The sequence below is a fragment of the Artemia franciscana genome, chromosome 14, assembly GCF_032884065.1.
Source record: "Artemia franciscana chromosome 14, ASM3288406v1, whole genome shotgun sequence".
NCBI lineage: Eukaryota > Metazoa > Arthropoda > Branchiopoda > Anostraca > Artemiidae > Artemia > Artemia franciscana.
The window spans coordinates 7018789-7039830 of record NC_088876.1 but is presented as its reverse complement, the minus strand read 5'-3'; the positions used below and the strand labels follow the sequence as shown (position 1 = coordinate 7039830).

Below are 21042 nucleotides of genomic sequence, written 5' to 3'. Positions count from 1 at the left end.
ATTCTGCTCTGTAAAATCTGAGAAAACGCGGTTTGCCTCTCAGCAATTGGTTACAATTTGCTTAATTTGAGCGAGCCAAACTACCATGTAGGTATATTTTTATTAAATAATTAAAATAAAGATATGATTTGGGGTAAAAAATCTTAAGCCGAACTGGCTAACCATGAAAAAAAAATAACAAAAAAAATGAATAATAAAGACGACAAACGGGTCTATGACCAGTAAGTGAAAGTAAATGAAAGCAAAGAGAAACAACAAAAATTCAATGAATAATTCGTCAATGTATAACAATGTGTCTTCAGCGTAGAAAAAAACAACTAGAAACTAAAACTAAAAATATATATAAAGCTAAAATAGAGTAATATAAACTATCTAATTTACAATTACTTTCATTTACAATTTATAGCTACCTTCATCAAACCACGAAAGTAACTAAGTAACTTTTGTGGTTGTAAATGTAAGCAATTGTACATTATATATTTTATGTTACTCTATTTTAGTTTTTTATATATATTTTTTAGTTTTAGTTTCTAGTTTCTTTTTTTACGCTGAAGACATCTTGTTTTACACGGGTGAAAAATTCGTTGGATTTTTGTTGTTTCTCTTTGCTTTCATTTAATGACAATAGACCAGTTCGTCGTCTTTATAGTCATGTCTTTGTTTTTGGTTAGGGGTTAGGTATTTAATATATCGCGTCCTCCTTTCCATAATTATTTGTCGTAATTTCCATAATTTTGTTTTTAAGGTATTCTATTCTCGTCATATTTTGTTATATTTCATTAGGATTAACCGTACTTCACTTCATGAGTATGTTCCGAATGCTTAACAAGTACATAAAATTGTTTTATAAATTATTTATTGAAGAATTTTATAAGTTTCTAAATCCTTTTTTCATAAGTTATATAATAACACGAATTTTTGACTATGAATTCGTGGAAGCATATTAGCTGGGTGGGAATTCAATAAATGGGACCTTCACATGCAAATAAAGTTTCAAAGCAGCATTGAAACTTAAAAATTTGTACAAACATGCTATACACAGCTTTAAAACACATAAGCCATCTCCAGTTTCTCCTAATTGAAGAAGTTTGCAAGTTTGATTTTTATTCTTCGAATGTTTCTAATTTTCATCAAGAACTTTCTTCAACAATGTTTCCAATTGTTGGAGCTTAACTAGTAATTGGGATTCTTTCCTTTATACCTATTTGCGGGTCAGTATTTGTTCGTCGCTCGTAAGTCTGTGTTGTGTTATGATTTACGGGTTAGTATTTATATAACTTAGCTATATATTTGCGCATTGAGGGGGTGAGGTTGGAGGGCGGTGGTAAATTAAAGTGACATCCTTTTAGGAATGAGATAAGTGATCCTAAATTACTTACTTATATCACACCTAGAAGTACTTTACTTTATCCCCTCCCCTTAATGTGCAAATATATAGCTCAAATTATATATTTCACGTGCATTTTGCAATACATACCTCCTTTGTTTCATCTTAATACCTGTAAACGACCAAAAAAAAAAGAAAAAAAAAAAATACATTTTAAATAGTGGTATGGGTATAATAAAAAAGATCAAATCAAACAGTTCGTGGTAAAGAACTGTAGTAAGGAGCGACCCGGCTCAATAGTAACTAAAACTCTAAATAACGGAATTTTGATACCAATAAATACATCAAAAGAATCGTTGAAGAAGGAGACTCAGAAGAAGTTTGACTCTTTCTCACAACTCTATTTTTTTTAAACAATGAAAAACTTTGAAAAAGTTTTAATGTCGCTCCTTAAGTTCAGTAAAAAAAAAATCATAATTGTTAGCAGCAATATTGTGTTAGCCCGCGGAAACGAAGTTGCTTATAAAATTGTTCCGAACAATTTTTTGTTGACGCCTTTAGATTCATCGTGAGTCTCTTAAACTTGATCTTTAGTGAACCATTTTAAAAGTTAACCTGAAGCTAAAGCTGTTTCAGAAACCTCTCCAATAACTCAAGCCATAAGACAACATTTTTTTCTTGGCTTCTGGAGAAATAAACGATTGAACATCCATATTGTGAAGCGTAATCTCTATTAAACTCGACCATTTGAAATGAAGTGCGGTTATAACCGTGAGAAAATCTTCATTGTCTGTCATTTCAAATGTCTTGGGTGTTATTTGATACATATAATTTGATCTTTACGAGTAGCCCGACCCCTTGTGATAACGTACAGTATGATATTTGAGGCTTGAACTTACTGGTAGAAAGGAGACGAACCAAAATAGCTAGTAATCAGGGACAAGACAAGTTCAGGGAAATGGCAAGGGGGTAACCCCACAAGGTAAAAAAAAGAAAAATGTGCCTAGCCGGGAAAAAGTGTGTGAAAATGGGGTTGCTCTGCTCTAGTTGCTGATGACTTGTTAAAAATACGATCCCTAATTGGATGGGGGGAGGTCGTGTAAAGGGGGTGGGGGTGTAAAGAGGGAGGCTTTTTAAGTAGATTGGGATGGTGGAGGAGCGTGCGTAGCTGTGTTTGACCCAGGGGACTTCGTGCTGCAGTGAGTTGTTAGTAGTTGCAGTTGTACTATAGATCTATATGTATTAACACAGAGGACACGGAAATGGAATGCTGCCCCCTCCTACTAAAAAACTGCCTGGGGGATTATGGGCGCTGGCACAAGATGAGGGCAATTTCCTCTCCTGGGAACCAAGAAAATATTCTTTATAAAATAGGGAATGAAAAGCATTCCCAACTTAATCTTGATCAAACAGTTCGTGGTAACGAACTGTAGTAAGGAGCGATCCGGCTCAATAGTAACCAAAACTCTAAAAAATTGGATTTTGATATCAATAGCTACAACAAAAGAATCGTATTTTAATGCTGATTTTAAATATATAAGTTTCATCAAGTTTAGTCTTACCCATCAAAAGTTACGAGCCTGAGAAAATTTGCCTTATTTAGGAAAATAGGGGGAAACACCCCCTAAAAGTCGTAGGATCTTAACGAAAATGACACCATCAGATTCAGCGTATCAGAGAACCCTACTGTAGAAGTTTCAAGCTCCTATCTACAAAAATGTGGAATTTTGCATTTTTTGCCAGAAGACAAATCACGGGTGCGTGTTTATTTGTTTGTTTTTTTTTTTTTTTTTTTTTTTTTTTCCAGGGGTCATCCTATCGACCAAGTGGTCCTAGAATGTCGCAAGAGGGCTCATTCTAACGGAAATGAAAAGTTCTAGTGCCCTTTTTAAGTGACCAAAAAAATTGGAGGGCATCTAGGCCCCCTCCCACGCTGATTTTTTTCCCAAAGTCAACGGATCAAAATTTTGAGATAGCCATTTTGTTCAGCATAGCCGAAAATCATAATAACTATGTATTTGGGGATGACTTACTCCCCCACAGTTCCTGGGGGAGGGGATGCAAGTTACAAACTTCAACCAGTGTTTACATATAGTAATGGTTATTGGGAAATGTACAGACGTTTTCAGGGGGATTTTTTTGGTTTTGGGGGTAGGGTTGAGGGAGGGGGCTATGTGGGAGGATCTTTCCTTGGAGAAATATGCCATGGGGGAAAAAATTCAATGAAAAGGGCGCAGGACGAATCTGGTCACGTTAGAAAAAAACGTCAAATTCAGAGCTTAATATACAATGCTGGGTGTTCGGAGCCTCTCTATTATGGAGTATAATTTGAAAATAACACAACTATACGAGCGATAAAACGTATATACCACAAACATAACTCAACTAACGAAAGAACTGCTAAGAGATAACACAACTATAAAGCGAAAACAGGTGAAAACTAACGGGAAAATAAAAGAACTAAGAGGTGGAAGGGGCCCAGAGAAAAAATATAATCCTTTTTCAATTTTGAGCCTAACTTCCACAATGGAGTAATAATGTCAGAAGCCCCGAAATACCGAATTATTTCTTTTCAAACAGTTCGTGGTAAAGAACTGTAGGGGCGACCCGGCTCAATAGTAAACGGAACTCTAAAAAACGGAATTTTGATGCTAAAAGATACATCAAAAGAATCGAATTTTCACGCTGATTCTAAATATATAAGTTTCAATTAATTTAGTCTTTGTCATCAAAAGTTACGAGCCTGAGAAAATTTGCCCTATTTTGGAAAAAAGGGGGAACATCCCCTAAAAGTCATAGAATCTTAACGAAAATCACACTATCGCATTCGGCATATCAGAGAACTCTATAGCAAAAATTTCAAGCTCATATCTAAAAAAATGTGGAATTTCATATTTTTTGCCAGAAGACAAATCACGGGTGCGTGTTTATTTGTTTGTTTGTTGTTTTTTTTTTCTTTTCCCCAGGGGTCATCGTATCGACCAGGTGGTCTTAGAGTGTCGCAAGAGGGCTCATTCTTACGGAAATGAAAAGTTCTAGTGCCCTTTTTAAGTGATAAAAAATTGGAGGGCAAATAGGCCCCCTCCCACGCTAATTTTTTTCCAAAAGTCAACAGATTAAAATTTTAAGATAGCCATTTTGTTCCGCATAGTCGAAAACCATAATAACTATGTCTTTGGGAATGACTTACTCCCCCATAATTCCTGGGGGAGGGGCTGCAAGTTACAGACTTTGACCAGTGTTTACATATAGTAATGGTTATTGGGAAGTGTACCGACGTTTTCATTGGAATTTTTTGGTTTGGGGGGTGGGGTTGATGGGAGAGGGCTTTGTGGGAGGATCTTTCCTTTGAGGAATATGTCATGGGGGAAGAAAAATTCAATGAAAAGGGCGCAGGATTTTCTAGCATTACTATATAAAAAAAACAATGAAAAAATAAACATGAAAACATTTTTTCAAATGAAAGTAAGGAATAGCATTGAAATTTAAAACGAACAGAGATTATTACGCATATGAGGGGTTCTAAAAATACTTTTGCATAAAGAGCGAGGTATTTAGGAGGAGATAAATTCCTCGCTCTTTATGCTAAAATATTTTTAGTAATTTCAACTATTTATTCTACGGCCTTTTTGATTCAGGGGTCATTCTTAAAGAATTGGGACAAAACTTACAATTTAGTGTAAAGAGCGAGGTATTAACGAGGGTACAAACCCCCTCGTACACATAATAAAAATATAAGAATATAAAAGTTTGTTACGTAAGTTAATTCTTAAGTTACGTATATTTTTTACTAATAAAAACGTTCGTTGAAAATTAAAAGTTCTAGTAGCCTTTTTAAGTAACCGAAAAATTGGAGGGCAGCTAGGCCTCCTTCCCCACCCCTTATTTCTCAAAATCGTCTGATCAAAACTAAGAGAAAGCCATTTAGCCAAAAAAAAAATTAATATACTAATTTCGTTTTAACAATTTATGTGCGGAGAGCCAAAATCAAACATGCATTAATTCAAAAACGTTCCGAAATTAAATAAAAAAAAAACTTGTTTTTTTATCTGAAAGTAAGGAGCGACATTAAAACTTAAAACAAACAGAAATTACTCCGTATATGAAATGGGTTGTCCCCTCCGCAGTCCCTCGCTCTTTACGCTAAAGTTTGACTCTTTGCCACAATTCTACTTTTTAAAACAATTAAAAACTTAAGCGTAAAGAGCGAGGGATTGCGGAGGGGACAACCCATTTCATATACGGAGTAATTTCTGTTCGTTTTAAGTTTTAATGTCGCTCCTTACTTTCAGTTAAAAAAACTAGTTTTTTTTTTATTTAATAAGAACAAGAGCCTCTGTCCCGTTTTCATGGGAAATTTCCTGGCGGCACATATTTAGAAAGCCCTCATTATGAAACTTGAGATGTTGTTAGTCTAAATAAGAATCCCTTCACGGGGGAAAACTCAATTCCCCCCTCCTCCGAGAAAAGATCAGAAACCGTATTCATTGGTGTATCCAACTTCACTATTAAAAGGAGTCCGAGTAGGGTGCCAAAATTCTCAGCGTGGAGCTGGAACACACAGTGATATTTCAAGGCCAACATTTTAGGATAAAGGGGGGGGGGGTTCCTATGAAAAATAAATGGGTGAACCATATGGAATATATTGAGCATTATGAAGACAATGGTCAAAATATGGAGACTTATTTATGATTTTATGCTTAAATAAGGTATGCATTTTTTAGGCCTTTCCTGGCGACATAGTTGATCAACAATCGTGATCTAGCGACCAATAAAGGTTTTGTTGACCAACAATGTGGATGAAAACGTTCCATAATTAAAATCGTTGGTTGTTCGTCGTGTTAGTCAAATTTAAGCAAGGAATTTCAAGAATGAATATCACGGGGAAAAATTGTTTTTGCATTTCTAAAAGTGGAAAAAAAGTTAGTTTGCCATAAAGATTGCTATATTTATTGTTAAATTGATCCTTTACTGTAAATAAGACATAAGGGAGGACTTGCTTTTGGATTGCCTGCCCTTTTCCCCTCAAAAAGACACTGAAGAAATTTTGTTGTGCTTTATCGAAACTTTCTTTATTTGATCACAAGGTCAAAAGGTGTATAAGCACTAAAGATTACAGAAGTAAACATGAGTTTCATTGAAAACTGTAAAACAAGGTTCAATTTATTTGAAAATATTGTCATTTATTTCCAAAAATAATAAAAATTTTTGTTCTCGAGAAAATTTTGTTGATTAGCAATTATTGATAACCAAATCTGTTTTGGATTGTTAATCAACAATTTGTTCACGAGAAAAGGCCTATAAGTTTCTTTCTCCGTCCCAACCCCTGACAAGGAGATCTTGCTTGCGTCGCTTCATAGTGGCATCAGGATGGACCTTTCACGAGTTTCCCTAACCAAAACTTTTACTATGATATATAGTGAAAATTACAGAAGTAAACATGAGTTTCATTGAGGATAGTAAAATAATGTTAAAGGCTTCAAAAAGATTGGTTTTATTATGTTTTTTTTTTTTTAAATTCAAGGCTGGTGTATTTAACTCCTTTTTTTTTATAATTTATGGTTGAATGGGTCTAACACCAGTCTTGGAAGAATTTACCTTAGACCAGTAGAGTACTCCTAATGTATTAGCCACCCTCCCTTATTTTATCACAATCATCAGAAATTCAGTCCCGCTTTCTAGGGCTATAGTCTAGTGAAAATGTGGTTTGACCTCAAACAAATTGCTATACAAGTGTTTCTTTCACTGCCCGACTAAAAAAAAATATATGGTGATTCAAAATCCGAAAAATTTTGTCGCTTTAGCTTTTAACAAATGAAAACAAATGAAATTCTAATCTAGAATGATGAATTGTTTAATCTGTAAGAAAGAATTACTCGAAGTGGACGAGAAAGTTGTTGTGACTGAAGTAGGAGCGAGAGGCATAAACGAATCAAGTAAAAACGAAACGAACTGATGTGACGGCTCTTGTGGGGGTTGTTTTCGCAAGTCATACCGAAGTTCTTACACAAATGCAAAGACCATTGACCAACACTTGCGATTCTTAGTCAAACAAAACGAATCCCGATGAATCTCAAGTAAAATGAGTCAAGCAATCGTGACTTTAACGATGTTGAAAAGGTTGTCCACTTTCTCCTGGATTTTTCACCTTTCACAAAGGAGCCATTTCTCAGGAATATAGTAACTGGCGATGTTGTGAGTGAGCAGGTGGATGTGCAAAGTAACCTGGAGTCGGCAGCAGAACTACCTGCCGTTGACCCTGCTTTGATGTTTCAAAGGCTGGTCCCTGTTGCAAAGAGTTCAGATGAACAACTCAAAACGTTTAAGTTTGAACGGTGCTTCCTGCCACCTTCTGAATGGAGCCGAATGGTCTCCTTCGGTTGGCGGACAAATCAGCGCTTCCCAATGCAATCTGGTGCAAAGTTGAAGATCTGTAACCAAAGACAGATTGCGTACTTAAAAGCTTGGGTGAACCTTAGTATGTACTAGCTGGTGGGGCCCTTCTAAATCGTTTGCTTTGGGAGCAAAGCAGCACTTACGCGGATATCTGCACTAAACACGTTGACTATGTTAAGCAAAGATATGGATGCGCTTTCATAGCGTTTGACTAGTATTTATCTGGACCCTTAATCAAAGACGTGACGCATGGGAGTAGGAGCAGATCTAAAGGCTTCCTAAGATCAGTATTCAGCCACAGATGCCTTGTTTAGTAAAAAAAAAAATGATTTCCTTGGCAACGCAGAAAACAAGCAAGCAGTCGTAAGCTTGCTGTCCGGCTACGTTAATGGCGCGGGGTGTAAAGTATACCAGTCGCTAGTCGATGCTGACCTGCTGACTGTGATGACTATGGGTGAGTTTGCAGAATGTCAACCCACTGTCTTAATAGGAGAAAATACGGGCTTACTAGTCCTTTTACTATACCACACGAAGCAAGACTTTAAACTGATATTTTTCCATTCCGGGTCTTATTCATGGGAAACTGAAGGCCGTCTGTGGGATGTATTGACAGCTAAACTGAAACTTTGTGACAGCCTTTGTGACCAAATTATTTTCCTCCATGCCTTTCTCGGATGCTATTCGACTTCGCGAATTTATGGCATAGGAAAATCTACACCCCTGAACCACGCGAAAAAAGAAGAAAAACTTCCAGCATATCGCTGGGCTATTCCTAGATTCAGCTTCTACAAAAGACGACATTAAAAAGACTGGATAGAAGGCAATGCCTATCTTGTTTAAGGCTGCTGAAAATGAAACAAGTCTTGACCAGGTCCGCCACAGGAAATTCCTCGAAAAAGTTGGAAGTTCTGAGAAGCATGTGGAGGCAAAAACTCTCCCGTCAACAAGCGAGGTTTTCAAGCATCATTCGCTTCGAGTATACTTTCAAGTGCAAGCGTGGAAAAAAGTTGAGTGTCGACTGGATCTTTTGGAGTTTGGCTGGATTGTGCGAAAAGGATTACTACGACTTGTGCATTCAGGCACATCATCGGCACCACCTTCTTTTCTCTCAGTGTTTCACTGTAATTACAGACACTTTGATTTTCTTGCAAAAAGCACGGCTTAAAATGTACCTGGACTGGTGGCAATTTGTAAAGGAAGAAGCTGTTCTAACTGTGAAACAGTTGATGCCGGAAACCTTGAAGATGATTGTAGCGAAGAAGAAGAACAAATTTTTGAATAATTTTGCCACTATCCAATGTATCTCTGTGTTACTGGATTTGTATCTGCCTTATGTAGTTGATTTCTGTGTTGCATTATATCTGAGAATACTGATCTCTTATTTGGAACTAGTGTTTCGTCTCAGCTAAGGGAAGCTCTGACAGAACCTTTTTGTTTGTTGTTGTTAAATATGCTTTTCAACTTCCCCTCCTCCTCCTCATTTTTACTCATCTTCACAAAACTAAGGTTACAGTCACAATGGACTTTACTTGGGCCCTGTCTTGGTTGTTACCAAGGCGCGAGGCTGCAAATGTTTTACCATAGGCCAAGTTTAATATATCCTGCAGGATGAACCTCTTACCCAACCTCACTCTCTCAAAGTTTTAAGCCCCAAACAATTGGTTTGACTCTAAACATTTAATTAAGTTCATCAGCGAAACAAGAGCGTAGAAATGACATATCTAATCACAGTTGATGATTATTCAATCAACCTCAGATTCAACCTAAAAAATCTCAAATTTCTTAAAGAGCTGGAGTGGCAAACTTTTCGGATCAGGAATCAGCACACATTTTTTGGTCGGTTAGTGAAAGAATAATTTGTATAGCAATTCTTTTTTAGGTTGATGCTTTTTTCACAGTCTTCCTAGACTACTATAATGAGAGAAATGTTGAGTTGGCTAGGGCACCTTCTGCGGGGAAGGACGACAGATTGTTCTTGTTGGCCAACTGGGTAGGAAAAGCAGTTTGTCCTCGGTTGCGGTGGGAGGATGTTATAAAGAAAGATTTAAGGTAAATGGGAACTTCCTGGGAGGGTGTAAAAAGGGAGGCTTTGAATAGATTAGTGAGGAAGAGGAGCGTGCGTAGCTGTGTTGGCCTCAGGTGACTCGGTGCTGCGGTGAGTTAATAGTAGTAGTATCAGAGAATATTAAATAGTCATAGTAAAATTTTGTACTTTACGGCAAATACAAAGAAGAAATTAGATTTCCTTTAAAGAAACAGACTGTTGATGACATGATATGTATTTGTTAACACTCAAAGCCTTTAGTGGCCATAGTGAATACAATTTTTTCTCTTAAAGGTATTCAAAACCCAAATAAACTCTTAAGTACAAAGTAAATAAACAAATTAAAGACAATAATCTTTGTTTGCAGGACATAAAACAAACCAACCGTTCCAACTTTTTTATCCACCAAAAATTTCTATCACTAAATAGAATGTCCACCATTCCCACTCGCAAATCGCCCCAGAACAATTACTTCCTTCCAATAATTTTAACTCATCACAAAATCCCCGAAGATTAACTTATCATCCTCACCATCTCAATACATTGAAAATAAATTCAACCTACGTTTGACCTCACCAGTCCTAAATATTTTCTCTTATCTCGAAGCGGAAAAATTTTCTCTTGTCGATCCTGCTTTAGTATTCTCCCTACTAAGCATTGTCCTAATGTTTAGTCGTTAAATTAGTATCACTTAATATAGAATCCACCGATCCTTCCTTTCAACACCCCTTGAAAAATTCCCCCCTTTAATTCTTTTAACTCATTACAAAAACCTGAAGAATGAGTTTAATAATCCTAGCCATCTCTATGCATTAGAAAAAAAGCCCCCCCCTCGATATTACCCTTCCTAAATATTATGTCTAACTAACATTACTTGCTTTAGTATTCTCCCCTTTTAATCCGATCCACCACCATTCCTACCTTTCAAACCATTCCAGAAAAATTCCTCCCTTAATCCTTTTAACTACTTGCAATAACCGAATGAATTTGGCCGTCCTCGCCGTCTCCCTACATTGAAAAAACTTAGGTTCCACCTACGACCTCACAATTCCCGAATATTTTCTCTTATATCCAAGTTGTGAAAAATTCCTTCTTACCGACATTACCCTCTTTAATATTCTCCCTACTAAGCCTCGCCCTTATGTTTAGTCGTAATATTTGTATCACTTAAAATAATATCCACCTTTCTTCCCTTTCAAACCACCCAGAAAAGATTCTCCCTTTTATCCTTTAACTCCTTAAAAAAAATTAGGACCTGGCTTCAACCTCACCCTTCCTAAATATTTTCTATTATCTCCAAGGCGTAAACAATTCCCTCTTACCGATATTACCAGCTTTAATATTCTCCCTACTAAGCCTTGATCAATTGTTTAGGTATAACATTTGCATTAGGCCTACTAGAATCCACTTTTTCTACATTTCAAACCGTCTCAGAAAATAATTCCTCCCTCAATCCTTTTAACTCCTTACGAAACTTTAAAAACAAATTTAATCGTCCTCACTATTTCTATACATAGACAAAAATTATGTTCCACGTTCATTCCTCCTTTACAAACTCCTCTCCTAATTCCTTTAACTCCTTAAAAATCTGAGAAACAAGTTTGATCATCCTCATTCCCTCATTATATTGGAAAAAAATTGGGCCCACTTTCGACCCCATTCTTCCCAAATATTTTCTCTTATCTCCAAGCGGCCAAAATTTCCCTCTTACCGAGGTTATCCGCTTTAATATTCTGCCAACTAAGCATTAGTCTAATGTTTAGTCTTAATATTTGTATCATTTGATACAATATCCAGTATTCTTCCGCCGTTTTTTGGGGGTGGGGGTCAGATGCCATAAACCTTGGAAAACTTTAACTATTCAGACGATAAATCCTTGTATGGTTTACTTTTTGCATATATTTTCTTTTGGTGAAAACTTTAAACATTGCCTTTTCAGCCCTTAGTTGGCCCTTTTCTCGAAATAATTTGACTCTCCCATGAATTAAGGTTCAAATATATTTTTGACCTGATTCTAATTTCAAATATGCCTACTTGGATTTTTAGGCGGAAGAGATAAATCTAGAAATTAAAAAAAAGAAAGATTTTCTTTGGTGTGATGAAGTAATTGCGAAGATTATGTAAGCATTGAGATGGTGAGGGAAAGCGGAAATACTAGAAATTAATGTACACGGTATGACTAAACACGACGAATTTCCCATTCTTCTCTATGGATATATGTTTAACATCTTCAATTGACTTCTCGTCACCATTTCCGTATTTTCTGTTTATTTCAGTCAAACTATTTTCTGTCAAACATAATTTTTCTATACCCCAAACATTTTCCCTCGCTTTCTTTTGTTAAATTGAGCATAGAAATGAGAGCTATGGGATGCGCCATTAGGAATGACGTCATTTCATGAATCGCCCTCGACCCCTGGAAAACATCCCGGGTTGGTATATACTCACTGTATGTGTGTTACGTTTCACATCTGTTGTGGGAAGCAATTGTGTATGTTTTTTTTTCTGCTATAGTGTGGACGAATCTTTGGTTGAGACGTTTTTAAGTTTGTTTTAAGGATATTAATATGCCAGAAGCAGTAAAATCGGAAAATTTAGATGAGTCGGAAATCTGTCCGTCGGATACATGGGTAAGTTACGGGTATAAACTTTTCATATTAACCTTGCGATGCAAAGTTCGTAAAGTTCAAGAATATTGGCTTTTCAGATAGAGAAATGCTAGAAAAATTGACACATTTTTAGATTATTTCGTGGTTTGGCAATTCATCCCCAGCCATCCTCTTATGGTCTCCCAGAGCCCTGAGCTATACCAAAAACTGATAGAATTCTTACTTTATAAAATGCAGCAAGTATCCATGAATTATATTCTCTTGTTTTTTCCCCATTTTCATCTGTTTTTGAATCAATAGAGATGGGGTGAGGGTGCAGTGTCAAAAATACGATCAAACTCGTGAAAACGAGCATAAAATTAGCAGTCTAAAAACGTGTCTCTTTTTTGTTCTAGAATGTCTGCCTCTGACAAGATCATATCTAGAGGGGAGTAGGGGTTTGAACAAAAAGTAAGTTTTTGATGCGCTTTTAAAGGTCGCCCCTCCCCCCCGAAAAAATCATGCATAAGTTTTTGATGCTTCTGAATAGCTGCTATTCTTGACCTTTATTCGAAGCTGAATCTAGAGCAAACCATAAATAAGAGTCGTAACAGACATGTTAATGCCCTCTACTGACCCAAAGACTAATAAAAAAAAACTGTTCCGGGGGTGTAGTTGCACCTCTCTAGATTTTGAGAACAATACTTTTGTGACATTTTCATTTGAATTTTTTTTTTATTATGGGAGGATATTTTTTATTTAAAACTCAAAAATAGAATTGTCCCACCCCCTAGATCTTAAAAATACACTTTGCCTCCTCCTAGCTTTTTCGTAAATAAAATAGTGCAACTAATAGAACTTGCTTTGTTTGAGGGAGTCGACCGTGAAAAAAATCTGTAAAAGGTTACATAACGCCCTTTGAATTATCGCTGCCGAGGGAGTCGAGAAAGAGAGAGAGAGATGGAAAACCTCCGGAGTGTTCCAGTCCCATCTTCTCAATCTTCTGGGAGGTGGATTGGACGAAAAAAATGGTCCAGAAAAGGACAGAAAAGTGTATTATTATAACATTCCTTCTCTGAATTCTGAAAACTGCTTCAAAAGTTCTAAAATACTTATATCATTCCTTAAGGCGAGCAATAAGTTTTACCCCCACCCCTAATGGTCAAATTACGCGTTGGCAATGGATTTTTCCTACGCCGAATCTTTTCTTCAAATTAATTTTAATTAAATCTTTAATTAATTAATTAACTTCAAATTAATCTTTTCTTCAAATTAATTAATTAATTTGGGACAAACAAGCAAGACAACGGCAATATTTGTATGGAAAAAGCATTGTGTACTTTTAGCTCAGGACACGTGTTTGACCATTGGGGAGGGGGGAGTATAAGGTTTATTGGTACGCATTAACGAATTATAATTGTATAATTTTTTTTTCAATTTTTGAAATTGTTTTTCAGGTAATTATGATGCTTCCTTCTGGAGAGTAGGAATGCTATACTGATCCCAGCAAATTTCTATTGCTTCCCTCCAATGCCTATACAATGCCCTAGGCTATGTACAAAAGTGCGGATTTTTATGTTCTTTTTTTTCAAATTTACATTATGAACCAGGCACGTACGCAGGAATTTATTTCGGGGGGGGGGCAAAATCTTCGAAACAGCAGATATAAAGTAGCACTTTTTTATAGTAACTAAATAAATGCAAAAAGCACGTATATCGGAAAATACAGATTAACTTTAATCAGTAGTATTGTAGCGGATGGGGGAAGGAGACTGAGGCCTCAAAAGTACGTTTTAAACTCAGGTTATGTTCATAGCTATTTAGAACCAGTGATTAATCTATTATATCCCACTGAAAGGGAAATTTTAGGGTTAATAGTGCAATATGGGTGCTGTGGGGGTAGTTCTTCTATTGCAAAAACGTCGATTTTAACGAAAAATGATAGTTTCCAAAATTGATCCACTAAAAGCTGTACTTTATCCTGAAAACGCCATAATATCAAGGATAATTCTATTTTGCTGTGGAAAGCTAACTCTTTTTACAAAACAAAACAACAGTAGCTAATTACTTCAAAGAGGGTAAAAAGTTACCCAGAAAATGGGTTAATAATTGGGCAGTGACTTGATCAGATAATTGCATGCTGTAAAATCCCCAAAAAAAGCTTCATACATGTATCTAGATTCTTAAAAAATGTCCTACTTTTGCCAGTAATCCAAAGAAACCATGGGGAAATTAAACATTTCAAAAAATTTCGGGGGGGGGGTCCGGGCCCGAAGGCCCCCCCCCCTGCGTACGTGCCAGTTATGAACTAAGGGTTGGTGAGAAATAATTACAAAAAAATAACGTAAACCAGTAAAATCAACTTGTCCTTCCTATATAGATCCGGGGTATATTCATGCTTTAGAGGGGGGCTTGGATGCAGTTGAACTAGAGGTGGTTCTGAGAACACAGTGAATAACAATTTTATGACCAGTAGCCTACAAACTTTATTGTTAAAGTAGCATATTTAGTTCAGGAAAAGGGGTGAACAAGTGTTGCCCTGGCTACAATAGCAACAAAGCTTTTTATCATAGAAACGATTGACTTTCATAGAACCATATCATATAACGATAGAACGATATCACGATTATCACGATATCACGATATCATAGAACGATATAACGATAGAACGATTTCATAGAACGATATCAAACGATATCATAGAAACGATTGATTTAATTGACTTTTATATACACTTTGAGTTTAATTGCATCCCAGCTCTCCCTCCCTAATAACTGGATATAGCCCTAGGCTAAACACCGTGTTGCTTACGGATTGTTCTGGGTACGCGGCTGACTGACCGTATTTCAAACATTAGGCTGTACGAAATATGGTTCAATCCCGCTTTCTAGGGCTATAATCAGAGAAAGGTTGAGATGGCTAGGGCACGTTCTGCGGATGAAGAATGACAGATTGTTGAAGATTGTCCTTTTTGGCCAACCGTCTTGGGCAAAACGGAAAGCAGGTCGTCCTCGTTTGGGTTGGAAGGGTGTCATAAAGAAAGATTTAAAGAAAATGGGAACTTCTTGGGAGGGTGTAAAGAGGGAGACTTTGAATAGATTGGGATGGGGGAGGAACTTGCGTAGCTTTGTTGACCTCAGGTGGCTTGGTGCTGCGGTGAGTTGTTAGCAGTAGTAAACACCATGTTTGATGTTTCTTCTTTTAAGTTTGGCGCTAAAAATAAATGCAAAAAAGAATGAAACCAACAAAATACGCGAACTATGTCCGGATTTAGGAGGGTGGGGGGGGGGTTGTGTAAAAACTGAGAGCGAAACTAGCTTAACGGGTAGTAGAGGTTAAAGAATGAAACATTCAGGAATGTCTGGAAACCTAGATTATACTCAAGCAAGATATTTTAAAGCTTCTATTTCTGCTCTTTCCATATTTAAAGGTCGAGGTGATAGCAGAGAAGCCCGATCTTTCCTATCTTATGGAAAAACAATATTTGTTCCTTATTTGGGGTTTGAGTTTTTCCCGAATCAGTCGGTAAAAATTACCAACAAGCCGACAAAATCAATTGCCCCCTCCTCAACATTTTGGCTAGCGACGGCTCTTCCGATGACAACTTAGTCCTACTTCTGATTTTTAAGATAATTAAAACTACTGAATTTCTAAATTATAGAACTGTAAAAATATGGATCTTATGCTGTCTTGTTAAAATTATTTTAGTAGTCTTCCATTGAGTTAGCTGCCGACCGAATCTCGATTGAATAGCCGCGATTTTCATCATCATCAGTTAGTGTTCACGTACCCCCCCCCTCCCAGTTCGCCACCTACACCCAGGGGTAGAACAACCATTGCTCAAGTCTACCATGTTAATAGCGCTTTCAATTGCAGTTAAAAAGAGTCACTGCAATGTGTTATGGGATTTATCATTACATATTTATAAATAAGAAAAACAAGTTTTTTTGACTGAAAGTAACAATAAAACTTAAAACAAACAGAAATTATTACGTATTTGAGGGGGTTTGTCCCCTCGTCAATGACTTGCTCTTTAAGCTAAAGTTCGATTTTTGTTTCAATTCTATAAGAATGATCCCTGAATCACAAAGAGTTTAGTTAGAATACATAGCTCGTTTGAAAGTACTAAAAAAAAACTTTAGCGTAAAGAGCAAGGCATTGACGACTGAGTGAACCTCATATACGTAATAATTTATGTTCGTTTTTAGTTTAAATTTTACTCCTTACTTTCAGTTGAAAAAAACTCATTTTTAAAAATTTAATTTCTGATCTTTTTTTTAAATAACGATGGGAAATCCGGCGCCCTCTTCATGGAAAATTCCCTTCCCCCATGAAAAATTCCTCATTGGAAAGATCTTCCCACGCAACATTCTCCCCCTGACCCCCCACCAGAAAAAATCCCCCCTGAAAACATCTGTATACTTCCTTATAACCAATGCTATTTGTAAACACTGGGCAAAGTTCACAACTTGCAGCCATTCCCCCGGGGACTGTGGGGGATTAAGTCATCTTCAAAGATATATTTATTGGATTTTTCGACTATGCTGAAAAAGTAGCTATCCCATAATTTGGATCAGGTGATTCTGAGAAAAATGAACGTGGAATGGGGCCTAGTTTCCGTCCAATTTTTTCGGTACGTTAAAAAGGGAACTAGAATTTTAATTTCCGTTTAAATGAGCCCTCTCGCGATATTCTAGAACCACTGAGTCGATACGATCACCCCTGGGAAGAAAAAAAAACAACAAATAAACACGTATCCGTGATCTTTCTTCTGTGAAAAAAAATCTACATTTTTGATTTTTTGCAAATAGGAGCTTGAAACATCCATAGTAGGGTTTTCTGATACACTGAATCTGGTGATGTAGTTTTCATTAAGATTTAATGACTTTTAGTTGTTGTATCCCCCTTTTTTCAAAAATATAGCAAATTTTCTCAGGCTCGTAACTTTTAATAGGTATGACTAAACTTGATGAAACTTATATATATTTGAAATCAGTATAAAATTTGATTCTTTTGATGTATCTATGTTTCGGTTACTATTGAGCCAGGTCCTCCTTACTTGCAGTTCATTACCACGAACTGTTTGATATATGTGGCAAAAATATAGCTGCAAAAATGAATAATGTTTGGTGCTTCAAGCAGTGGCAGATCCATGATTTTGGGAAGGAGGTGGCTGGAGGGAGGAGACTTTGATTTTCTTTTTTTTGTCTGATTTGGATCAATGCAAGTAAAGCTGAACCCTTTGCCAAGAGGGTCGACAGATACGAATGAATGTGTCTGTCTCGACGAATTTGTTTTCTCCTCCAAATAAATTCCTACGTAATTGCAAAGAAGCTTTGCCAAGAAGTTTCACCTGGGAAAGTTGCCGAAGTTATCCTCTCAGTGGCGTAGCTGAGGGTTGGGGGCATGGGGGACGGTTTTTCACGTGTGCACCCTCTGAGGGTGGTGTCAAACTGTTTTTTTTTATAAACTGTTTTTTTTTTACCCAGATTGTAGTAGATATGGTGGGAGGGAGGGGGCAAAATGCGATATTGTCCCTGGGTGCTGAAAACCCTTGCTAGGCCTTTGTACCCTCTACCCGAATAAAAAGTGTTTTTTCTGATACCCACAGTATGCACTTGTTGCTAATACGATAGTTTGCGGATATACCACAGGAATTGGTAGCAATTTCACATATAAACGCTTTGGCGATGGTGTTCGGATTATCGGAAGCCTTATGTTCCTGAGCCGCCTTTGAATTAAACAGGTTTTGAAGATTTTTTCCCATCGTGATGAATTCTTTCCCACGAGATGTAAATAGCCCCAGGGTAGCCATGTATTAATCGCTTCCTCTCCTGGTCTGAGTAAATTGCAACCCTTGTGCTTGAATTACTTAGTTCCGAGTGTAGATCAAAGGTCTTTTGTGTTGGGTGATCTCTCGTCTTGCTTTATTCTTTTGGGCCTGAAGAAAGGTAGTAAGCACATTTACCGGAGCTAAATCAAGTTCTCAGTGGTAAAATTGGGGGTAAATTTCATGTATGGTCTCTTATACCTTGTTGATTGTAAAGAGCTCATAGAGGGCGAGGCGGCAGCTAACCAAAAACTAAATGAGTCACGTTATGAAAAAACTGTTAAGTCATTTCTAATTTTTAAAATCCAAAATAGAGGAATTTCGAGTTAAGAAACAACTGGCATATCTTTTATTGAGCAAGACATCTGAAAGAAAATGTGGTGGCTGGGTATAGTTTCGGTATCTATCAATTTTGGATAAATACCTCTCTGTTTTGAGTGACTTTCTATCTTGAATTGATTTTGCAAAGCCTTGTAAAGCTATGGTAAAATCGGCATTGTTGGTACAAAAAAACTTTTCGAAGCTGATCGTCTCCTCTGTAAATTTCACTGGGTGCCCTTGCCTGGGGTCTGGGTTGCAGCCAACAGTTGCTGCAATATTGCTCTAAACTTCTGGGGTCGCTGATTTCCAGAAATCAAGTCCACTAGGTGACGCACGCCTAGCGTGGTGGAGTTTTACCAAGCTAGGTAGGGACTGTACCAAGCATGACGGAACTGCGTAACAAATGCCGCACCCCGAGATGTATACCAGGTGGTGGAGAGTAGGGAACCACTTGGTCCTTGTTTGTGTTCTGGTTATTCTAATAGATCACTTGGAGCTTGATGTCGATGCAGCCTCGGTTGAGAAAAGCAGCTTCGTTCCACCCCTTCCTACTCATTCATATATACGAATATATATATATATATATATATATATATATATATATATATATATATATATATATATATATATATATATCAAAGAAATTTTTTTCACTCTTAGCTTCGGAAACCATAGGAGAAATGACATCTGTCAGCTGATGGTATGACACCTTTACCCAGTCACTCTTGAATAATTGATACCCCCCCCCTCAGAGATGAATATTGTGGGCCAACGTCTTTGGTCCTTGAATGACTCAAACATGGTAATCGACAGTATTTCCAACTGGGAGGGCGGAGCAATTGCCCCTCTAGGTTTCGACAAAATGCCTGATCTTGTCTTTTTCATTGACAAATATCGTTTTTTGTATTTTCATTAGACAGATTGAAAACAAATGTCCCTTGCCTAGATTTAGAAAAATTTACCCCCTCCACCATCTTTGTAGATTGGTAAAAAACTAAGGATTATATAAGTAGCGGATATAATATCTGTGAGCCTTATGTTTGAAATGCTTATAATAAGTCGTCATAGAACAAATTGTCTCGAGGGTACACAAATGTGCATACTCCTTTTCTTTCCTACATTATCAGGTCGCCACTATGGTTCCCTACTTTCATATTCTACTCCCTTTAAATCTAAACATCTTCCCTTCCTATTCAAGGAGGTTCTACTTTTCATTTGGCATCAGCCTGATTTCTGAAAAGATAATTTGTAGCATACCCATCCATAAAGCATGCCATCCATCTTAACAGGGTTGCCGCCCGGTATCTAGTGATTCCATCTTAACATGATTCCATCTTCTAGTGATTCCATCTTCAGTGATTCCATCTTGGTGATTCCATCTTAACAGGGTTGCCACCCGGTAAAAAAAATTGCTGGATTTTTGTGGTTTTTTGATCGATTTAGTCATTTCCTTCAATAATCTTGTGATTTATGTGTTGATTTAGTGATTTTAGTGGGCAATATAAATATCACTAACAATAGTTGTAAATTATTAGGGATTGCAACCCTGCATCTTAGCCTTTCATTCACTTTTTAATTTTCATTAATTTTCAAACCTAGACAGTGACTGGGAACCATATTTTTGGCACAGCTTCACGTTCGATGTCTGGGCGGTCAAAAGCGTACCTTAACCCTTGCTTAGACATTTCCTCCTCATAACGGCTAGTACATTGCTCATCTTTTTGAGAAACCAGTGTTTCAGTACCCTGCTTAACAACAGCCTAAACCTTGGCTTCTAGTAAACCTATCTCTGGTGTGGTCTTCAGAGCGTTCATTTTTCTTTTAGCTTCTGGTGGAAATGACGCAATCTATTTGGCTGATTTTCTCATAGCCTAGTATCACCTTTTCACCCCCTTATATTTTTAATCGAAAAAAATTAGCTTAGCGTTCATTTTCAAACCTATTCGAAGGATCGGGGTCTATCAGACTTCTCCCATAGACTCTGCCATGACGCCAGGACTCTGCATAGACTCCGTCAAAAACTCAAAAAAATTCATATTAATACTAGCTGTTGGGGTGGCGCGAAGTCGTTACGCGCCATATTAGTTACGCGCCATTGTAGTTGTGTCCCTGTGTCCCACCTGCGAATATAGGTATATATATATATATATATATATATATATATATATATATATATATATATATATATATATTATATATATATATATATATATATATATATATATATATATATATATATATATATATATATATATATATATATATATATATATATATATATATATATATATATATATATATATATTCTTAACTACGTAAAACTTGCGAATATACAACATTCTTGGCTGTCCCATAGATTGTCAGGTTTACCGACTCTTGAACATGCAACATATAATTGTCCATGGGAAAAACAATCTGTACTCAGATCTATACCTCATTATTCTAATGATTGCCCTTGAGCTTTGTTGATGGTGATTGCTAATCGAACATTCCCTATGTCCCCGTCGTCATTTATATATCCCCCTGTGCCCCCCCG

The 21042-nt window shown here is 36.8% G+C and overlaps 1 protein-coding gene across 4 annotated transcripts in view; it reads left to right on the top strand.

Moving 5' to 3' along the window:
• LOC136035251 (recombining binding protein suppressor of hairless-like) overlaps positions 1–21042 on the top strand; it is a 134802-nt gene that overhangs the window by 22112 nt on the left and 91648 nt on the right. For 2 of the 4 annotated variants that reach the window (XM_065716914.1, XM_065716913.1), the window contains exon 1: positions 12320–12397. The exons of the other annotated variants lie outside the window; for them this stretch is intronic. In XM_065716914.1, the coding sequence (XP_065572986.1) occupies positions 12335–12397 (63 nt within the window). In that variant the 5' untranslated portion in view covers positions 12320–12334. Of the gene's footprint in view, positions 1–12319; positions 12398–21042 lie in introns of those variants that run through there. 4 annotated transcript variants of the gene reach the window in all.